We start from the raw sequence: 21462 nt of genomic DNA, 5'->3' as shown, positions 1-21462 counted from the left end.
CTACACTAGCCACAACATCTCTCTCCACTAGCCACAACATCTCTCTCCACTAGCCACAACATCTCTCTCCACTAGCCACAACATCGCTCTAGACTAGCCACAACATCACTCTACAGTAGCCACAACATTACTCTACACTAGCCACAACATCGCTCTAGACTAGCCACAACATCACTCTCCACTAGCCACAACATCTCTCTCCACTAGCCACAACATCGCTCTAGACTAGCCACAACATCACTCTACAGTAGCCACAACATCTCTCTCCACTAGCCACAACATCTCTCTCCACTAGCCACAACATCGCTCTAGACTAGCCACAACATCTCTCTAAAATAGCCACAACATCTCTCTACACTAGCCACAACATCTCTCTATACTAGCCACAACATCTCTCTACACTAGCCACAACATCGCTCTACACTAGCCACAACATCGCTCTACAGTAGCCACAACATTACTCTACACTAGCCACAACATCGCTCCACACTAGCCACCACATCGCTCTATACTAGCCACAACATCTCTCTACAAAAGCCACAACATCTCTCTACAATAGCCACAACATCGCTCTACACTAGCCACCACATCGCTCTATACTAGCCACAACATCTCTCTACAAAAGCCACAACATCTCTCTACACTAGCCACAACATCGCTCTACACTAGTCACAACATCGCTCTACACTAGCCACAACATTACTCTACACTAGCCACAACATCTCTCCACACTAGCCACAACATCTCTCTACACTAGCCACAACATCTCTCTACACTAGCCACAACATTACTCTATACTAGCCACAACATCGCTCTACACTAGCCACAACATTACTCTACACTAGCCACAACATCTCTCTACACTAGCCACAACATCGCTCTACACTAGCCACAACATCTCTCTACACTAGCCACAACATTACTCTACACTAGTCACAACATTACTCTACAATAGTCACAACATTACTCTACACTAGCCACAACATCTCTCTACACTAGCCACAACATCTCTCTACACTAGCCTCCACATCTCTCTACACTAGCCACAACATCTCTCTCCACTAGCCTCCACATCTCTCTACACTAGCCACAACATCTCTCTACACTAGCCTCCACATCTCTCTACACTAGCCTCCACATCTCTCTACACTAGCCACAACATCTCTCTCCACTAGCCACAACATCTCTCTCCACTAGCCACAACATTACTCTACACTAGCCACAACATCTCTCTATACTAGCCACAACATCTCTCTGTGTGTCTCTGAGGTCCCGCTCTCCATCTCCCTGACATCACAGTCTGACGCCTGGGCACTCTTATCTGAGCTATCTACTTCCTGCTGGATCGCCATTACCGTGGGGACCGACAGGAAAAGGAAGGAACACGGAACACTAATGGTATTCACACAAACACATACACACACACTCACTCACTTACACACACGCACATTCACACACACACACTCACACACACACACACACACACACACACACACACACACACACACACACACACACACACACACACACACACACACACACACACACACACACACACACACACACACACACACACATACGCTCACACACACACATTCACACACACACACAGATACACACTGCACACACAGCCTTACACGCATAAGCACACACACACACACACACAAACACACATGCACACGCACACACACACACATTCAAACTCACACACACTGGTATGCATGAGGGAGGGACTTATTCTGTGTCTCCTCATTCTAGACTGTTGCTGGAAGGTCGATTCATTTTAAAACCTGTCTCAGGTCCTCTGAGAAATGACATGAAGTATTGCTGTTGTTTCTCTGGGATCATTACAGTGACAACACATTAGGATGTCCTCGACACATACCTGGCAGAATGTATCAAGGATCTACCTGAGGGCATACAAAACAAGTCCCCTACTAGCTACAGGTCACAGTTACAGTTAACTACTGTACATTTATGATGTGAATAGTGTCTGTCTATAGGACTACCTAGACTACATTTTATTTTCAGATTAGGACTACCAGGACTATAGTTTCTATTCAGATTAGGATTACTTAGACAATATATTCTATTCAGATTAGGATTACCTAGACAATAGATTCTATTCGGATTAGGATTACCTAGACACCAGTTCAAATTCAGATTAGGATTACCTAGACAATAGTTCATATTCAGATTAGGATTACCTAGACAATAGTTTCTATTCAGATTAGGATTACCTAGACAATAGATTCTATTCGGATTAGGATTACCTAGACAATAGTTCATATTCAGATTAGGATTACCTAGACAATAGATTCTATTCGGGTTAGGATTACGTAGACAATAGTTCAAATTCAGATTAGGATTACCTAGACAATAGTTCATATTCAGATTAGGATTACCTAGACAATATATTCTATTCAGATTAGGATTACCTAGACAATAGATTCTATTCAGATTAGGATTACCTAGACAATAGTTTCTATTCAGATTAGGATTACCTAGACAATAGATTATATTCAGATTAGGACTACCTAGACAATAGATTCTATTCGGATTATGATCACCTAGACTACAGTTTTTATTCAGATTAGGATTACCTAGACTATAGTTTTTATTCAGATTAGGACTACCTAGACTATAGTATATATTCAGATTAGGATTACCTGGACTATAGTCTATATTCATATAGGACTTTTTGGTTTCATGGTCCTCTCGTCTCTTCTCTCCCTCCTTCTCCTCCTTCCAATGGCAGCGTTCATGGTCCTCAACCCTCCCCCTCCTCTCTCCCTTTTTCTCCTCCTTTTCCATGACAGGTTTCATGGTCCTCCATCCTAACTCTCTCCTATTCTCTCTCTCTCCTCTCTTTCCTTTCTGTCCACCAAGGCAGTGTTCTAATACACGATCCTCCCTCCCCCTTCCCCCACTCTTCCCCTCTCTCTCCCCCTCCCTCCCTTTCTCCTCCCCCTCCCTTCCCTACCTCTCTCCTCCCCCTCCATCTCTCTCTCTCTCTCCCGCCCGCCCGCACCCTCTCCTCCCTCCACCACTCTCTACTCCCACCGTTACTTCTCCTCCCTCCCTCCCTCTCTCCCTCTCCCCTCCCTCCCTCTCAGCCCCCCTCTCGTGGTTCCAGCCCATCGTAGCTCTGACAAAGATTGTGACAGTCTCTCCCAGTCTGTGGGATAGAGACCATGCTACATTAATCAGCCACTTAGCCACACCACTTATCTCATTTACTTTTTCTTTCTGGGTCTCTCTACCCTTCTATTTCTCTTTCTCTCTCTCTCTATCCTTCTCTCTTTCTTTCTGGGTCTCATCCCCTTCTCTCTTTCTTTCTGGGTCTCTCTACTCTTCTCTCTCTCTTTCTCTCTCTCTCTACCCTTCTCTCTTTCTTTTTGGGTCAATCTACTCTTCTCTCTCTCTTTCTCTCTCTCTATACCCTTCTCTCTTTCTTTATGGGTCTCTCTCCCCTTCTCTCTTTCTCTCTCTCTCTACCTTACTACTTTTATTTCTCGGTCTCTCAATCTCTCAGTCTCTCTCTCTTTCTCTCTAGTCCCAAACCCCAAACCCACATCCACAAGTATCCACATTTTTAGTCTAACAATTCATCATAACCAAACCCCATGCATCCTCCCACTGTGTCAAACCCATAAAAATAAACCCATACCCATCATTTCCTCCTTCACATGCAGAAGCCACACGCTGCATCCCAAATTACACCCCGTTCTCTCTCCCATAGGGTTCTGGTCAAAAGCACTTCAGTTCAGCCAGACTCAGACAGACCCGTTCAGCCGTTGTCCTCTCCAGATCATCCTCCTTGATATGTGATATTAATTGGCTGTCAGCTAGTTAAAGGAAGGGTGTTAATGTCAGCTAGTATAATTAAAGGAAGGGTGTTTAATGTCAGCTAGTTTAACGGAAGGGCGTTAATGTCAGCTAGTTTAATTAAAGGAAGGGCGTTAATGTCAGCTAGTTTAAAGGAAGGGTGTTAATATCAGCTAGTTTAAAGGAAGGGTGTTAATGTCAGCTAGTTTAATTAAAGGAAGGGCGTTAATGTCAGCTAGTTTAATTAAAGGAAGGGCGTTAATGTCAGCTAGTTTAATTAAAGGAAGGGCGTTAATGTCAGCTAGTTTAATTAAAGGAAGGGCGTTAATGTCAGCTAGTTTAAAGGAAGGGTGTTAATGTCAGCTAGTTTAAAGGAAGGGCGTTAATGTCAGCTAGTTTAAAGGAAGGGCAGTAATGTCAGCTAGTTTAATTAAAGGAAGGGCGTTAATGTCAGCTAGTTTAATTAAAGGAAGGGCGTTAATGTCAGCTAGTTTAAAGGAAGGGTGTTAATGTCAGCTAGTTTAAAGGAAGGGCGTTAATGTCAGCTAGTTTAATTAAAGGAAGGGCGTTAATGTCAGCTAGTTTAAAGGAAGGGTGTTAATGTCAGCTAGTTTAATTGAAGGAAGGGCGTTAATGTCAGCTAGTATAATTAAAGGAAGGGTGTTAATGTCAGCTAGTATAATTAAAGGAAGGGTGTTAATGTCAGCTAGTTTAAAGGAAGGGCGTTAATGTCAGCTAGTTTAATTAAAGGAAGGGTGTTAATGTCAGCTAGTTTAAAGGAAGGGTGTTAATGTCAGCTAGTTTAATTAAAGGAAGGGTGTTAATGTCAGCTAGTATAATTAAAGGAAGGGCGTTAATGTCAGCTAGTTTAATTAAAGGAAGGGTGTTAATGTCAGCTAGTTTAATTAAAGGAAGGGCGTTAATGTCAGCTAGTTTAATTAAAGGAAGGGTGTTAATGTCAGCTAGTTTAATTAAAGGAAGGGCGTTAATGTCAGCAAGTTTAAAGGAAGGGTGTTAATGTCAGCTAGTTTAAAGGAAGGGTGTTAATGTCAGCTAGTTTAATTAAAGGAAGGGCGTCTTGTCAGCGATATTAAATATTTTGTCAGATATGATATAGCACAGACATAACTTTTTCAGACTCTGACAGGAGAGGAAATCAAACCGGAAATCATTCAATGCTTTCTCAACAATATAAAATCTAAACACTCCTTACACCCTGTATTCACTGTTTCAAGCTAATGTGTGTGTGTGTGTTTGAAGCTGTGGTAAAGTAATTACACAGAGTTACTGGCTCTGTGTAGAGTAAGGGTAGTGTGATCACAGCACTAGGTAGATGTAGTGTGATCACAGCACTAGGTAGATGTAGTGTGATCACAGCACTAGGTAGATGTAGTGTGATCACAGCACTAGGTAGATGTAGTGTGATCACAGCACTAGGTAGATGTAGTGTGATCACAGCACTAGGTAGATGTAGTGTGATCACAGCACTAGGTAGATGTAGTGTGATCACAGCACTAGGTAGATGTAGTGTGATCACAGCACTAGGTAGATGTAGTGTGATCACAGCACTAGGTAGATGTAGTGTGATCACAGCACTAGGTAGATGTAGTGTGATCACAGCACTAGGTAGATGTAGTGTGATCACAGCACTAGGTAGATGTAGTGTGATCACAGCACTAGGTAGATGTAGTGTGATCACAGCACTAGGTAGATGTAGTGTGATCACAGCACTAGGTAGATGTAGTGTGATCAAAGCACTAGGTAGATGTATTGTGTGTTTACTGACTACCTATTTCCAGAGACAACTTTAAGGACATCCAGCTAGATATTAGGACATCCAGCTAGACATTAGGACATCCAGCTAGACATTAGGACATCCAGCTAGATATTAGGACATCCAGCTAGACATTAGGACATCCAGCTAGACATCAGGACATCCAGCTAGACATTAGGACATCCAGGCCGTGTTCTCAGACCATGCGCAGACTATCTGGTATCTTCGTGGTCATTTTCAACCTTTCCTTGTCCCAGTCTGTAATCCCCACATGTCTCAAAACGACCACCATCATTCCTGTTCTTAAGAACTCTACGGCGTCATGCCACACTGACCACAGCCCTTTAGCACTCACATCTGTAATCATGAAGTGCTTTAAAAGAGGCTGGTTATGGCACACATCAACTCCATCATCCCAGACGCCTTTAATTTGCATACTTCTCCAAACAAATCTACAGATGATGTCATCTCAATTGCACTCCACGCTGCCCTCTCACACATGGCCAAGGGGAATACTGCTCATAGACTACAGATCAGCGTTCAACGCCATTGTATCCTCCAAGCTCATCACTAATCTCAGGACGTTGGGAATGAAAACATCCCTCTGCAACTGGATCCTGGACTATCTGACTGGCCGACAGTTTACAGGGAGGAGATCAGAGACCTGGCAGTGTGGTGCCAGGACAACAACCTCTCCCTCCACGTCAATAAGACCAAGCAGCTGATCGCGGACTACAGGAAACAGGGAGGGGATGCACAAAGACTTCAGCTTCCCGACACATTGACTGTTCTCCATACTCCCATCTGGCAGGGGGTACCGGTGCATCAAGACTCAACAGACTCCTAAACAACTTCTATCCAATGTCCAAGCAACTGTTATTTGCCTAACAACTTCTGCTCTCCCTCTCCCACAGACTATCCACACTGACCTGTATACACAACCACTCCAGTACCCTGGACATTGAATAAGGTACTGGTACTGACCTGTATATAGAACCACTCCAGTACCCTGGACATTGAATAAGGTACTGGTACTGACCTGTATATACAACCACTCCAGTACCCTGGACATTGAATAAGGTACTGGTACTGACCTGTATATACAACCACTCCAGGACCCTGGACATTGAATAAGGTACTGGTACTGACCTGTATATATATCCACTCCAGTAGCCCTGTGTATACTTGTATTCTTGTGTTTCTTTAACTCTCATTGTAGCTCTTGTGTGTTTTTATTTAATCATATATTCTATTATTATCTATGTTATTAATAGTTTTATTATATATATATATATATTACTTTTATCTATATTATTATTATAGAAATTATTCTTCTTTTTTTTACATTGTTATTATCAATATTATTACCAATATTATTATTAGTAGGTGTAGTATCTATATTATTAATATTATTAGTAGTATCTGTATCGTTATTATTATTATTAGTATATATATTATTATTATTATTATTATTATTATTAGTGTTATCTATATTATTATTATTAGTAGTAGTAGTAGTAGTAGTATCTATATTGTTATCTATATTAGTAGTGTCTATATTATTATTAGTAGTAGTAGTATATATTATTATTATTATTAGTGTTATCTATGTTGTTATTATTATTAGTAGTAGTAGTAGTATCTATATTGTTATCTATATTAGTAGTGTCTATATTATTATTAGTAGTAGTAGTATATATTATTATTATTATTAGTGTTATCTATGTTGTTATCTATATTAGTAGTGTCTATATTATTATTAGTAGTAGTAGTATATATTATTATTATTATTAGTGTTATCTATATTGTTATTATTATTAGTAGTAGTAGTATATATTATTATTATTATTAGTGTTATCTATATTAGTAGTGTCTATATTATTATTAGTAGTAGTAGTATATATTATTATTATTATTAGTGTTATCTATATTGTTATTATTATTAGTAGTAGTAGTAGTATCTATATTATTATTAGTAGTAGTAGTATCAATGTTGTTATCTATATTAGTAGTGTCTATATTATTATTATTAGTAGTAGTATATATATTATTATTATTATTATTATTAGTGTTATCTATATTGTTATTATTATTAGTAGTAGTAGTAGTATCTATATTATTATTAGTAGTAGTAGTATCAATGTTGTTATCTATATTAGTAGTGGTATATATATTATTATTATTATTAGTGTTATCTATGTTGTTATCTATATTAGTAGTGTCTATACTATTATTATTAGTAGTGGTATATATATTATTATTATTATTAGTGTTATCTATGTTGTTATCTATATTAGTAGTGTCTATATTATTATTATTAGTAGTGGTATATATATTATTATTATTATTAGTGTTATCTATGTTGTTATCTATATTAGTAGTGTCTATATTATTATTATTAGTAGTGGTATATATATTATTATTATTATTAGTGTTATCTATGTTGTTATCTATATTAGTAGTGTCTATATTATTATTATTAGTAGTGGTATATATATTATTATTATTATTAGTGTTATCTATGTTGTTATCTATATTAGTAGTGTCTATACTATTATTATTAGTAGTGGTATATATATTATTATTATTATTAGTGTTATCTATGTTGTTATCTATATTAGTAGTGTCTATACTATTATTATTAGTAGTGGTATATATATAATTATTATTAATAGTGTTATCTATGTTGTTATCTATATTAGTAGTGTCTATATTATTATTATTAGTAGTGGTATATATATAATTATTATTATTAGTGTTATCTATGTTGTTATCTATATTAGTAGTGTCTATATTATTATTATTAGTAGTGGTATATATATTATTATTATTATTAGTGTTATCTATGTTGTTATCTATATTAGTAGTGTCTATATTATTATTATTAGTAGTGGTATATATATTATTATTATTATTAGTGTTATCTATGTTGTTATCTATATTAGTAGTGTCTATATTATTATTATTAGTAGTGGTATATATATAATTATTATTATTAGTGTTATCTATGTTGTTATCTATATTAGTAGTGTCTATATTATTATTATTAGTAGTGGTATATATATAATTATTATTATTAGTGTTATCTATGTTGTTATCTATATTAGTAGTGTCTATATTATTATTATTAGTAGTGGTATATATATTATTATTATTATTAGTGTTATCTATGTTGTTATCTATATTAGTAGTGTCTATATTATTATTATTAGTAGTAGTAGTATCAATGTTGTTATCTATATTAGTAGTGTCTATATTATTATTAGTAGTAGTAGTATCTATGTTGTTATCTATATTAGTAGTGTCTATATTATTATTATTAGTAGTGGTATATATATTATTATTATTATTAGTGTTATCTATGTTGTTATCTATATTAGTAGTGTCTATATTATTATTAGTAGTAGTAGTATATATTATTATTATTATTAGTGTTATCTATATTGTTATTATTATTAGTAGTAGTAGTATATATTATTATTATTATTAGTGTTATCTATATTAGTAGTGTCTATATTATTATTAGTAGTAGTAGTATATATTATTATTATTATTAGTGTTATCTATATTGTTATTATTATTAGTAGTAGTAGTAGTATCTATATTATTATTAGTAGTAGTAGTAGTATCAATGTTGTTATCTATATTAGTAGTGTCTATATTATTATTATTAGTAGTGGTATATATATTATTATTATTATTATTATTAGTGTTATCTATATTGTTATTATTATTAGTAGTAGTAGTAGTATCTATATTATTATTAGTAGTAGTAGTATCAATGTTGTTATCTATATTAGTAGTGTCTATATTATTATTAGTAGTAGTAGTATATATATTATTATTATTATTAGTGTTATCTATGTTGTTATCTATATTAGTAGTGTCTATATTATTATTATTAGTAGTGGTATATATATTATTATTATTATTAGTGTTATCTATGTTGTTATCTATATTAGTAGTGTCTATATTATTATTATTAGTAGTGGTATATATATTATTATTATTATTAGTGTTATCTATGTTGTTATCTATATTAGTAGAATATATATCATTATTATTATTAGTGTTATCTATGTTGTTATCTATATTAGTAGTGTCTATATTATTATTATTAGTAGTGGTATATATATAATTATTATTATTAGTGTTATCTATGTTGTTATCTATATTAGTAGTGTCTATATTATTATTATTAGTAGTGGTATATATATAATTATTATTATTAGTGTTATCTATGTTGTTATCTATATTAGTAGTGTCTATATTATTATTATTAGTAGTGGTATATATATTATTATTATTATTAGTGTTATCTATGTTGTTATCTATATTAGTAGTGTCTATATTATTATTATTAGTAGTGGTATATATATTATTATTATTATTAGTGTTATCTATGTTGTTATCTATATTAGTAGAATATATATCATTATTATTATTAGTGTTATCTATGTTGTTATCTATATTAGTAGTGTCTATATTATTATTATTAGTAGTGGTATATATATTATTATTATTAGTAGTAGTAGTAGTATCTATATTATTATTAGTAGTAGTAGTATCTATGTTGTTATCTATATTAGTAGTGTCTATATTATTATTATTAGTAGTGGTATATATATTATTATTAGTGTTATCTATGTTGTTATCTATATTAGTAGTGGTATATATATTATTATTATTATTAGTGTTATCTATGTTGTTATCTATATTAGTAGTGTCTATATTATTATTATTAGTAGTGGTATATATATTATTATTATTATTAGTGTTATCTATGTTGTTATCTATATTAGTAGTGTCTATATTATTATTATTAGTAGTGGTATATATATTATTATTATTATTAGTGTTATCTATGTTGTTATCTATATTAGTAGTGTCTATATTATTATTATTATTAGTGTTATCTATGTTGTTATCTATATTAGTAGTGTCTATATTATTATTATTAGTAGTGGTATATATATTATTATTATTATTAGTGTTATCTATGTTGTTATCTATATTAGTAGTGTCTATACTATTATTATTAGTAGTGGTATATATATTATTATTATTATTAGTGTTATCTATGTTGTTATCTATATTAGTAGTGGTATATATATTATTATTATTATTAGTGTTATCTATGTTGTTATCTATATTAGTAGTGTCTATACTATTATTATTAGTAGTGGTATATATATAATTATTATTATTAGTGTTATCTATGTTGTTATCTATATTAGTAGTGTCTATATTATTATTATTAGTAGTGGTATATATATAATTATTATTATTAGTGTTATCTATGTTGTTATCTATATTAGTAGTGTCTATATTATTATTATTAGTAGTGGTATATATATTATTATTATTATTAGTGTTATCTATGTTGTTATCTATATTAGTAGTGTCTATATTATTATTATTAGTAGTGGTATATATATTATTATTATTATTAGTGTTATCTATGTTGTTATCTATATTAGTAGTGTCTATATTATTATTATTAGTAGTGGTATATATATAATTATTATTATTAGTGTTATCTATGTTGTTATCTATATTAGTAGTGTCTATATTATTATTATTAGTAGTGGTATATATATAATTATTATTATTAGTGTTATCTATATTAGTAGTGTCTATATTATTATTAGTAGTAGTAGTATATATTATTATTATTATTAGTGTTATCTATATTGTTATTATTATTAGTAGTAGTAGTAGTATCTATATTATTATTAGTAGTAGTAGTAGTATCAATGTTGTTATCTATATTAGTAGTGTCTATATTATTATTATTAGTAGTAGTATATATATTATTATTATTATTATTATTAGTGTTATCTATATTGTTATTATTATTAGTAGTAGTAGTAGTATCTATATTATTATTAGTAGTAGTAGTATCAATGTTGTTATCTATATTAGTAGTGTCTATATTATTATTAGTAGTAGTAGTATATATATTATTATTATTATTAGTGTTATCTATGTTGTTATCTATATTAGTAGTGTCTATATTATTATTATTAGTAGTGGTATATATATTATTATTATTATTAGTGTTATCTATGTTGTTATCTATATTAGTAGTGTCTATATTATTATTATTAGTAGTGGTATATATATTATTATTATTATTAGTGTTATCTATGTTGTTATCTATATTAGTAGAATATATATCATTATTATTATTAGTGTTATCTATGTTGTTATCTATATTAGTAGTGTCTATATTATTATTATTAGTAGTGGTATATATATAATTATTATTATTAGTGTTATCTATGTTGTTATCTATATTAGTAGTGTCTATATTATTATTATTAGTAGTGGTATATATATAATTATTATTATTAGTGTTATCTATGTTGTTATCTATATTAGTAGTGTCTATATTATTATTATTAGTAGTGGTATATATATTATTATTATTATTAGTGTTATCTATGTTGTTATCTATATTAGTAGTGTCTATATTATTATTATTAGTAGTGGTATATATATTATTATTATTATTAGTGTTATCTATGTTGTTATCTATATTAGTAGAATATATATCATTATTATTATTAGTGTTATCTATGTTGTTATCTATATTAGTAGTGTCTATATTATTATTATTAGTAGTGGTATATATATTATTATTATTAGTAGTAGTAGTAGTATCTATATTATTATTAGTAGTAGTAGTATCTATGTTGTTATCTATATTAGTAGTGTCTATATTATTATTATTAGTAGTGGTATATATATTATTATTAGTGTTATCTATGTTGTTATCTATATTAGTAGTGGTATATATATTATTATTATTATTAGTGTTATCTATGTTGTTATCTATATTAGTAGTGTCTATATTATTATTATTAGTAGTGGTATATATATTATTATTATTATTAGTGTTATCTATGTTGTTATCTATATTAGTAGTGTCTATATTATTATTATTAGTAGTGGTATATATATTATTATTATTATTAGTGTTATCTATGTTGTTATCTATATTAGTAGTGTCTATATTATTATTATTATTAGTGTTATCTATGTTGTTATCTATATTAGTAGTGTCTATATTATTATTATTAGTAGTGGTATATATATTATTATTATTATTAGTGTTATCTATGTTGTTATCTATATTAGTAGTGTCTATACTATTATTATTAGTAGTGGTATATATATTATTATTATTATTAGTGTTATCTATGTTGTTATCTATATTAGTAGTGTCTATACTATTATTATTAGTAGTGGTATATATATAATTATTATTATTAGTGTTATCTATGTTGTTATCTATATTAGTAGTGTCTATATTATTATTATTAGTAGTGGTATATATATAATTATTATTATTAGTGTTATCTATGTTGTTATCTATATTAGTAGTGTCTATATTATTATTATTAGTAGTGGTATATATATTATTATTATTATTAGTGTTATCTATGTTGTTATCTATATTAGTAGTGTCTATATTATTATTATTAGTAGTGGTATATATATTATTATTATTATTAGTGTTATCTATGTTGTTATCTATATTAGTAGTGTCTATATTATTATTATTAGTAGTGGTATATATATAATTATTATTATTAGTGTTATCTATGTTGTTATCTATATTAGTAGTGTCTATATTATTATTAGTAGTAGTGGTATATATATAATTATTATTATTAGTGTTATCTATGTTGTTATCTATATTAGTAGTGTCTATATTATTATTATTAGTAGTGGTATATATATTATTATTATTATTAGTGTTATCTATGTTGTTATCTATATTAGTAGTGTCTATATTATTATTATTAGTAGTAGTAGTATCAATGTTGTTATCTATATTAGTAGTGTCTATATTATTATTAGTAGTAGTAGTATCTATGTTGTTATCTATATTAGTAGTGTCTATATTATTATTATTAGTAGTGGTATATATATTATTATTATTATTAGTGTTATCTATGTTGTTATCTATATTAGTAGTGTCTATATTATTATTATTAGTAGTGGTATATATATTATTATTATTATTAGTGTTATCAATGTTGTTATCTATATTAGTAGTGTCTATATTATTATTATTAGTAGTAGTATATATTATTATTATTAGTGTTATCTATGTTGTTATCTATATTAGTAGTGTCTATATTATTATTAGTAGTAGTAGTATATATTATTATTATTATTAGTGTTATCTATATTGTTATTATTATTATTAGTAGTAGTATATATTATTATTATTATTAGTGTTATCTATATTAGTAGTGTCTATATTATTATTAGTAGTAGTAGTATATATTATTATTATTATTAGTGTTATCTATATTGTTATTATTATTAGTAGTAGTAGTAGTATCTATATTATTATTAGTAGTAGTAGTAGTATCAATGTTGTTATCTATATTAGTAGTGTCTATATTATTATTATTAGTAGTAGTATATATATTATTATTATTATTATTATTAGTGTTATCTATATTGTTATTATTATTAGTAGTAGTAGTAGTATCTATATTATTATTAGTAGTAGTAGTATCAATGTTGTTATCTATATTAGTAGTGTCTATATTATTATTAGTAGTAGTAGTATATATATTATTATTATTATTAGTGTTATCTATGTTGTTATCTATATTAGTAGTGTCTATATTATTATTATTAGTAGTGGTATATATATTATTATTATTATTAGTGTTATCTATGTTGTTATCTATATTAGTAGTGTCTATATTATTATTATTAGTAGTGGTATATATATTATTATTATTATTAGTGTTATCTATGTTGTTATCTATATTAGTAGTGTCTATATTATTATTATTAGTAGTGGTATATATATTATTATTATTATTAGTGTTATCTATGTTGTTATCTATATTAGTAGTGTCTATATTATTATTATTAGTAGTGGTATATATATTATTATTATTATTAGTGTTATCTATGTTGTTATCTATATTAGTAGAATATATATCATTATTATTATTAGTGTTATCTATGTTGTTATCTATATTAGTAGTGTCTATATTATTATTATTAGTAGTGGTATATATATAATTATTATTATTAGTGTTATCTATGTTGTTATCTATATTAGTAGTGTCTATATTATTATTATTAGTAGTGGTATATATATAATTATTATTATTAGTGTTATCTATGTTGTTATCTATATTAGTAGTGTCTATATTATTATTATTAGTAGTGGTATATATATTATTATTATTATTAGTGTTATCTATGTTGTTATCTATATTAGTAGTGTCTATATTATTATTATTAGTAGTGGTATATATATTATTATTATTATTAGTGTTATCTATGTTGTTATCTATATTAGTAGAATATATATCATTATTATTATTAGTGTTATCTATGTTGTTATCTATATTAGTAGTGTCTATATTATTATTATTAGTAGTGGTATATATATTATTATTATTAGTAGTAGTAGTAGTATCTATATTATTATTAGTAGTAGTAGTATCTATGTTGTTATCTATATTAGTAGTGTCTATATTATTATTATTAGTAGTGGTATATATATTATTATTAGTGTTATCTATGTTGTTATCTATATTAGTAGTGGTATATATATTATTATTAGTGTTATCTATGTTGTTATCTATATTAGTAGTGGTATATATATTATTATTATTATTAGTGTTATCTATGTTGTTATCTATATTAGTAGTGTCTATACTATTATTATTAGTAGTGGTATATATATTATTATTATTATTATTAGTGTTATCTATGTTGTTATCTATATTAGTAGTGTCTATATTATTATTATTAGTAGTGGTATATATATTATTATTATTATTAGTGTTATCTATGTTGTTATCTATATTAGTAGTGTCTATATTATTATTATTAGTAGTGGTATATATATTATTATTATTATTAGTGTTATCTATGTTGTTATCTATATTAGTAGAATATATATCATTATTATTATTAGTGTTATCTATGTTGTTATCTATATTAGTAGTGTCTATATTATTATTATTAGTAGTGGTATATATATTATTATTATTATTAGTGTTATCTATGTTGTTATCTATATTAGTAGTGTCTATATTATTATTATTAGTAGTGGTATATATATTATTATTATTATTAGTAGTAGTAGTATCAATGTTGTTATCTATATTAGTAGTGTCTATATTATTATTAGTAGTAGTAGTATCAATGTTGTTATCTATATTAGTAGTATCTATATTATTATTAGTAGTAGTAGTATCTATATTGTTATCTATATTAGTAGTATCTATATTATTATTATTATTAGTGTTATATATATTATTATTATTATTAGTGTTATCAATGTTGTTATCTATATTAGTAGTGTCTATATTATTATTATTAGTAGTGGTATATATATAATTATTATTATTAGTGTTATCTATGTTGTTATCTATATTAGTAGTGTATATATCATTATTATTATTAGTAGTATATATATCATTATTAGTAGTAGTAGTATATATATTATTATTATTATTAGTGTTATCTATATTATTATTATTAGTAGTAGTAGTATATATATTATTATTATTATTAGTGTTATCTATATTATTATTATTAGTAGTAGTAGTAGTAGTAGTATCTATATTGTTATCTATATTAGTAGTGTCTATATTACTGGTAGTAGGTCTATATTATTATATATATTGTCATCTATATTATTGTGATTATTGTCTATATTATTATCTATATTATTATCAATATTATTGTGATTATTGTCTATATTACTTTCTAAATTATTGTGATTATTATCTTTCTTATTATCTATATTATTGTGATTATTACCTATATTATTATCTATATTATTATTATTATTGTCTTTATTATTATCTATATTATTGTGATTATTGTCTATATTATTGTGATTATTATCTATATTATTGTGATTATTATCTATATTATTATCTATATTATTGTGATTATTGTCTATATTATTATCTATATTATTGTGATTATTGTCTACATTATTTTCTGTATTATTGTGATTATTGTCTATATTATTATCTATATTATTGTGATTATTGTCTATATTATTATCTATTTTATTATCTATTTTATTATCTATATTACTGTGATTATTGTCTATATTATTATCTACATTATTGTCTATATTATTATCTATATTTTTGTGATTATTGTCTATATTATTATCTATATTATTGTGATTATTGTCTATATTATTATCTATATTATTATCTATTTTTTTGTCTATATTATTATCTATATTATTGTGATTATTATCTATATTATTATCTATATTATTGTGATTATTGTCTATATTATTATCTATATTATTGTGATTATTGTCTATATTATTATCTATATTATTGTGACTATTGTCTACATTATTTTCTATATTATTGTGATTATTGTCTATATTATTATCTATATTATTGTGATTATTGTCTATATTATGATCTATATTATTGTGATTATTGTCTATATTATTATCTATTTTATTATCTATTTTATTATCTATATTATTGTGATTATTGTCTATATTATTATCTATATTATTGTGATTATTGTCTATATTATTATCTATATTATTGTGATTATTGTCGTTATTATTATCTATATTATTGTGATTATTGTCTATATTATTGTGATTATTGTCGTTATTATTATCTATATTATTGTGATTATTATCTATATTATTGTGATTATTATCTATTTTATTATCTATTTTATTATCTATATTATTGTGATTATTATCTATATTATTATCTATATTATTGTGATTATTATCTATATTATTATCTATATTATTGTGATTATTATCTATATTATTATCTATATTATTGTGATTATTGTCTATATTATTGTGATTATTATCTATATTATTATCTATATTATTGTGATTATTGTCTATATTATTATCTATATTATTGTGATTATTGTCTATATTATGATCTATATTATTGTGATTATTGTCTATATTATTATCTATTTTATTATCTATTTTATTATCTATATTATTGTGATTATTGTCTATATTATTATCTATATTATTGTGATTATTGTCTATATTATTATCTATATTATTGTGATTATTGTCTATATTATGATCTATATTATTGTGATTATTGTCTATATTATTATCTATTTTATTATCTATTTTATTATCTATATTATTGTGATTATTGTCTATATTATTATCTATATTATTGTGATTATTGTCTATATTATTGTGATTATTGTCTATATTATTGTGATTATTATCTATATTATTATCTATATTATTGTGATTATTATCTATATTATTATCTATATTATTGTGATTATTGTCTATATTATTATCTATATTATTGTGATTATTGTCGTTATTATTATCTATATTATTGTGATTATTGTCTATATTATTGTGATTATTGTCGTTATTATTATCTATATTATTGTGATTATTATCTATATTATTATCTATATTATTATCTATATTATTATCTATATTATTGTGATTATTGTCTATATTATGATCTATATTATTGTGATTATTGTCTATATTATTATCTATTTTATTGTGATTATTGTCTATATTATGATCTATATTATTATCTATATTTTTGTGATTGTTGTCTATATTATTATCTATATTATTATCTATATTTTTGTCTATATTATTATCTATATTTTTGTGATTGTTGTCTATATTATTGTCTATATTATTGTGATTATTGTCTATATTATTATCTATATTATTGTGATTATTGTCTATATTATTATCTATTTTATTATCTATTTTATTATCTATATTATTGTGATTATTGTCTATATTATTATCTATTTTATTATCTATTTTATTATCTATATTATTGTGATTATTGTCTATATTATTATCTATTTTATTATCTATTTTATTATCTATATTATTGTGATTATTGTCTATATTATTATCTATTTTATTATCTATTTTATTATCTATATTATTGTGATTATTGTCTATATTATTATCTACATTATTATCTATATTTTTGTCTATATTATTATCTATATTATTGTGATTATTGTCTATATTATTATCTATTTTATTATCTATATTATTGTGATTATTGTCTATATTATTATCTATATTATTATCTATATTTTTGTCTATATTATTTTCTATATTTTTGTGATTATTGTTTATATTATATGTATTAATATATGTATTATTGTCTATATTATATGTATTATAATCACTGCATTATTGGAGCTCTCAATGTAAGACTTTCACTGTACTGTTCTACACCTGTTGTATCGAGTGCCATGGCGAATAAACTGTGAACTGTAATAAACAATGCTACAATACCTCTTCCCCTTCCTACTAGGGACGCTTTCCCGTTACCTTTATGTTCCACTACTTCTGACCAGAGAGACATGAGCATTACACACCCTATGAGCCTGGTTAGAAGTAGTGCACTATACACTGTCAGCACTGTCACAGACACACATACTGGCCTGTCACACACACACAGACACACATACTGGCCTGTCACACACACACAGACACACATACTGGCCTGTCACACACACACAGACACACATACTGGCCTGTCACACACACACAGACACACATACTGGCCTGTCACACACACACAGACACACATACTGGCCTGTCACACACACGCACACACATACACACTGGGACACATCTCTGATTTCTCCACTCAGCACTGTCACACACACACACACACACACACACACACACACACACACACACACACACACACACACACACACACACACACACACACACACACACACACACACACACACACACACACACACACACACTCACTCACACTCACACACACACACACACACACTGGGACACATCTCTGATTTCTCCTCTCAGCACTGTCACACACACACTGGTCTGTCCTGTCATCGTATATATGGCTATATGTATACATTCATTTTTTATTTCTTCAGGGGGTTCTGCAGCACCCTCAGGACCCCTTCTTCCCATGACAATGCCTGTCACACACATATACAGGCCTGTCCAGCCAGGTCAACCGTGACACAAGTCAGTAAACCACATCCATTCTTGTCTGAGGACTTCAGGAGGCCACTAGGGGCAACAGCAAGCACTGTTACCTTCAAGTAGGTTTAGGTTTTACTAGGGTGAGAGAATGTGGTCAAGGAAGAGGGTGACAATCTGCTTGTTATAACTTACTTACGTAAAGAAATAAAAATAGACAGAGATGGGAGAAGAGGGAGGAAGAGAGAGAGGGGAGAAGGAGGAAGAGAGAGTCGGGAGAAGGAGGAAGTGAGAGACGGGAGAAGGAGGACGAGAGAGACGGGAGAAGGAGGAAGAGAGAGAGGGGAGAAGGAGGAAGAGAGAGAGGGGAGAAGGAGGAAGAGAGAGACGGGAGAAGGAGGAAGAGAGAGACGGGAGAAGGAGGAAGAGAGAGAGGGGAGAAGGAGGAAGAGAGAGACGGGATAGGATCTTTATTAGAACTCACTTCCGATACGTAGGTTGATTTGGTCCCGTCGTTCTCCGTTGGGGTTCTGGAAGCAGGTGTAGAGTCCGTTGTTAGAGAGGTCCACCTCCATCAGTATGAGTCTAGACCCCTCCTCCCGGTGGCGTGCCTTCACGTCCGTCCCGTTTACCTTCCACGTCACGCTGGCCTCGCTGTCCAGAGAGCCACACTGCATAGTCACGTCCCCACCCATACGCTCATACTGAATACTGGCCCCTAGAGAGGAGAGAGGAGCAGGGTGCTGTTACTACACTCTTACCACACATTCACTACACCGTTACTACATATTCACTACACCGTTACTACACTGTTACTACACCGTTACTACACTGTTACTACGATGTTACTACACTGGTACTACACTGTTACTACACATTCACTACACATTCACTACACCGTTACTACACCGTTACTACACTGTCACTACACTGTTACTACACTGTTACTACGATGTTACTACACCGGTACTACACTGTTACTACACTGTTACTACATATTCATCTCCACAGTTACTACACCGTTACTACACTGTTACTACGATGTTACTACACCATTACTACACTGTTACTACACATTTACTACACCGTTACTACACCGTTAATACACTGTTACTACGATGTTACTACACCGTTAATACACTGTTAATACACCATTACTACACCATTACTACACCGTTACTACACAGTCACTATGCTGTTACTACACTGTTACTACACAGTCACCACGCTGTTACTACACAGTCACTACGCTGTTACTACGCAGTCACTACGCTGTTACTACACAGTCACTACGCTGTTACTACGCTGTTACTACACTGTTACTACACAGTCACTACGCTGTTACTACACTGTTGCTATGCTGTTACTACGCTGCTAATACACAGTCACTCGCTGTTACTACACAGTCACTACGCTGTTACTACGCTGTTACTACACTGTTACTACACTGTTATTACACTGTTACTACACTGTTTATAAGCTGTTGCTATGCTGTTACTACGCTGTTAAAACACAGTCACTACGCTGTTCCTACAAAGTCACTACGATGTTACTATGCCTTTACTACACTGTTACTATGCTTTTCCTACGCTGTTATTACGCTGTTACTAAACTGTTACTACCCTGTTCCTATGCTGTTATTATGCTGTTACTACACTGTTATTACGCTGTTACTACCCTATTACTACGCTGTTATTACACTGTTACTACACTGTTACTACACTGTTATTGTGCGTTTACTACAGTGTTACTACCCTGTTCCTACGCTGTTACTATGCTGTTACTACCCTGTTATTACGCTGTTACTACACTGTTACTACGCTGTTATTACGCAGTCACTACGTTGTTACTACACAGTCTCTACGCT

At 28.9% G+C, this 21462-nt stretch overlaps 1 protein-coding gene across 1 annotated transcript in view; it reads right to left on the bottom strand.

Annotated features, from left to right (window-relative positions):
• The window catches only part of cntfr (ciliary neurotrophic factor receptor), a 515148-nt gene that overhangs the window by 241351 nt on the left and 252335 nt on the right, over positions 1-21462 (bottom strand). Inside the window, exon 3 of the mRNA XM_036936729.1 lies at positions 20080-20313. Coding sequence (XP_036792624.1) covers positions 20080-20313 — 234 coding nt within the window. The remainder of the gene's footprint in view (positions 1-20079; positions 20314-21462) is intronic.

This window comes from Oncorhynchus mykiss, chromosome 12, assembly GCF_013265735.2.
Source record: "Oncorhynchus mykiss isolate Arlee chromosome 12, USDA_OmykA_1.1, whole genome shotgun sequence".
NCBI lineage: Eukaryota > Metazoa > Chordata > Actinopteri > Salmoniformes > Salmonidae > Oncorhynchus > Oncorhynchus mykiss.
This window is presented reverse-complemented; position numbering and strand designations above follow the sequence as displayed.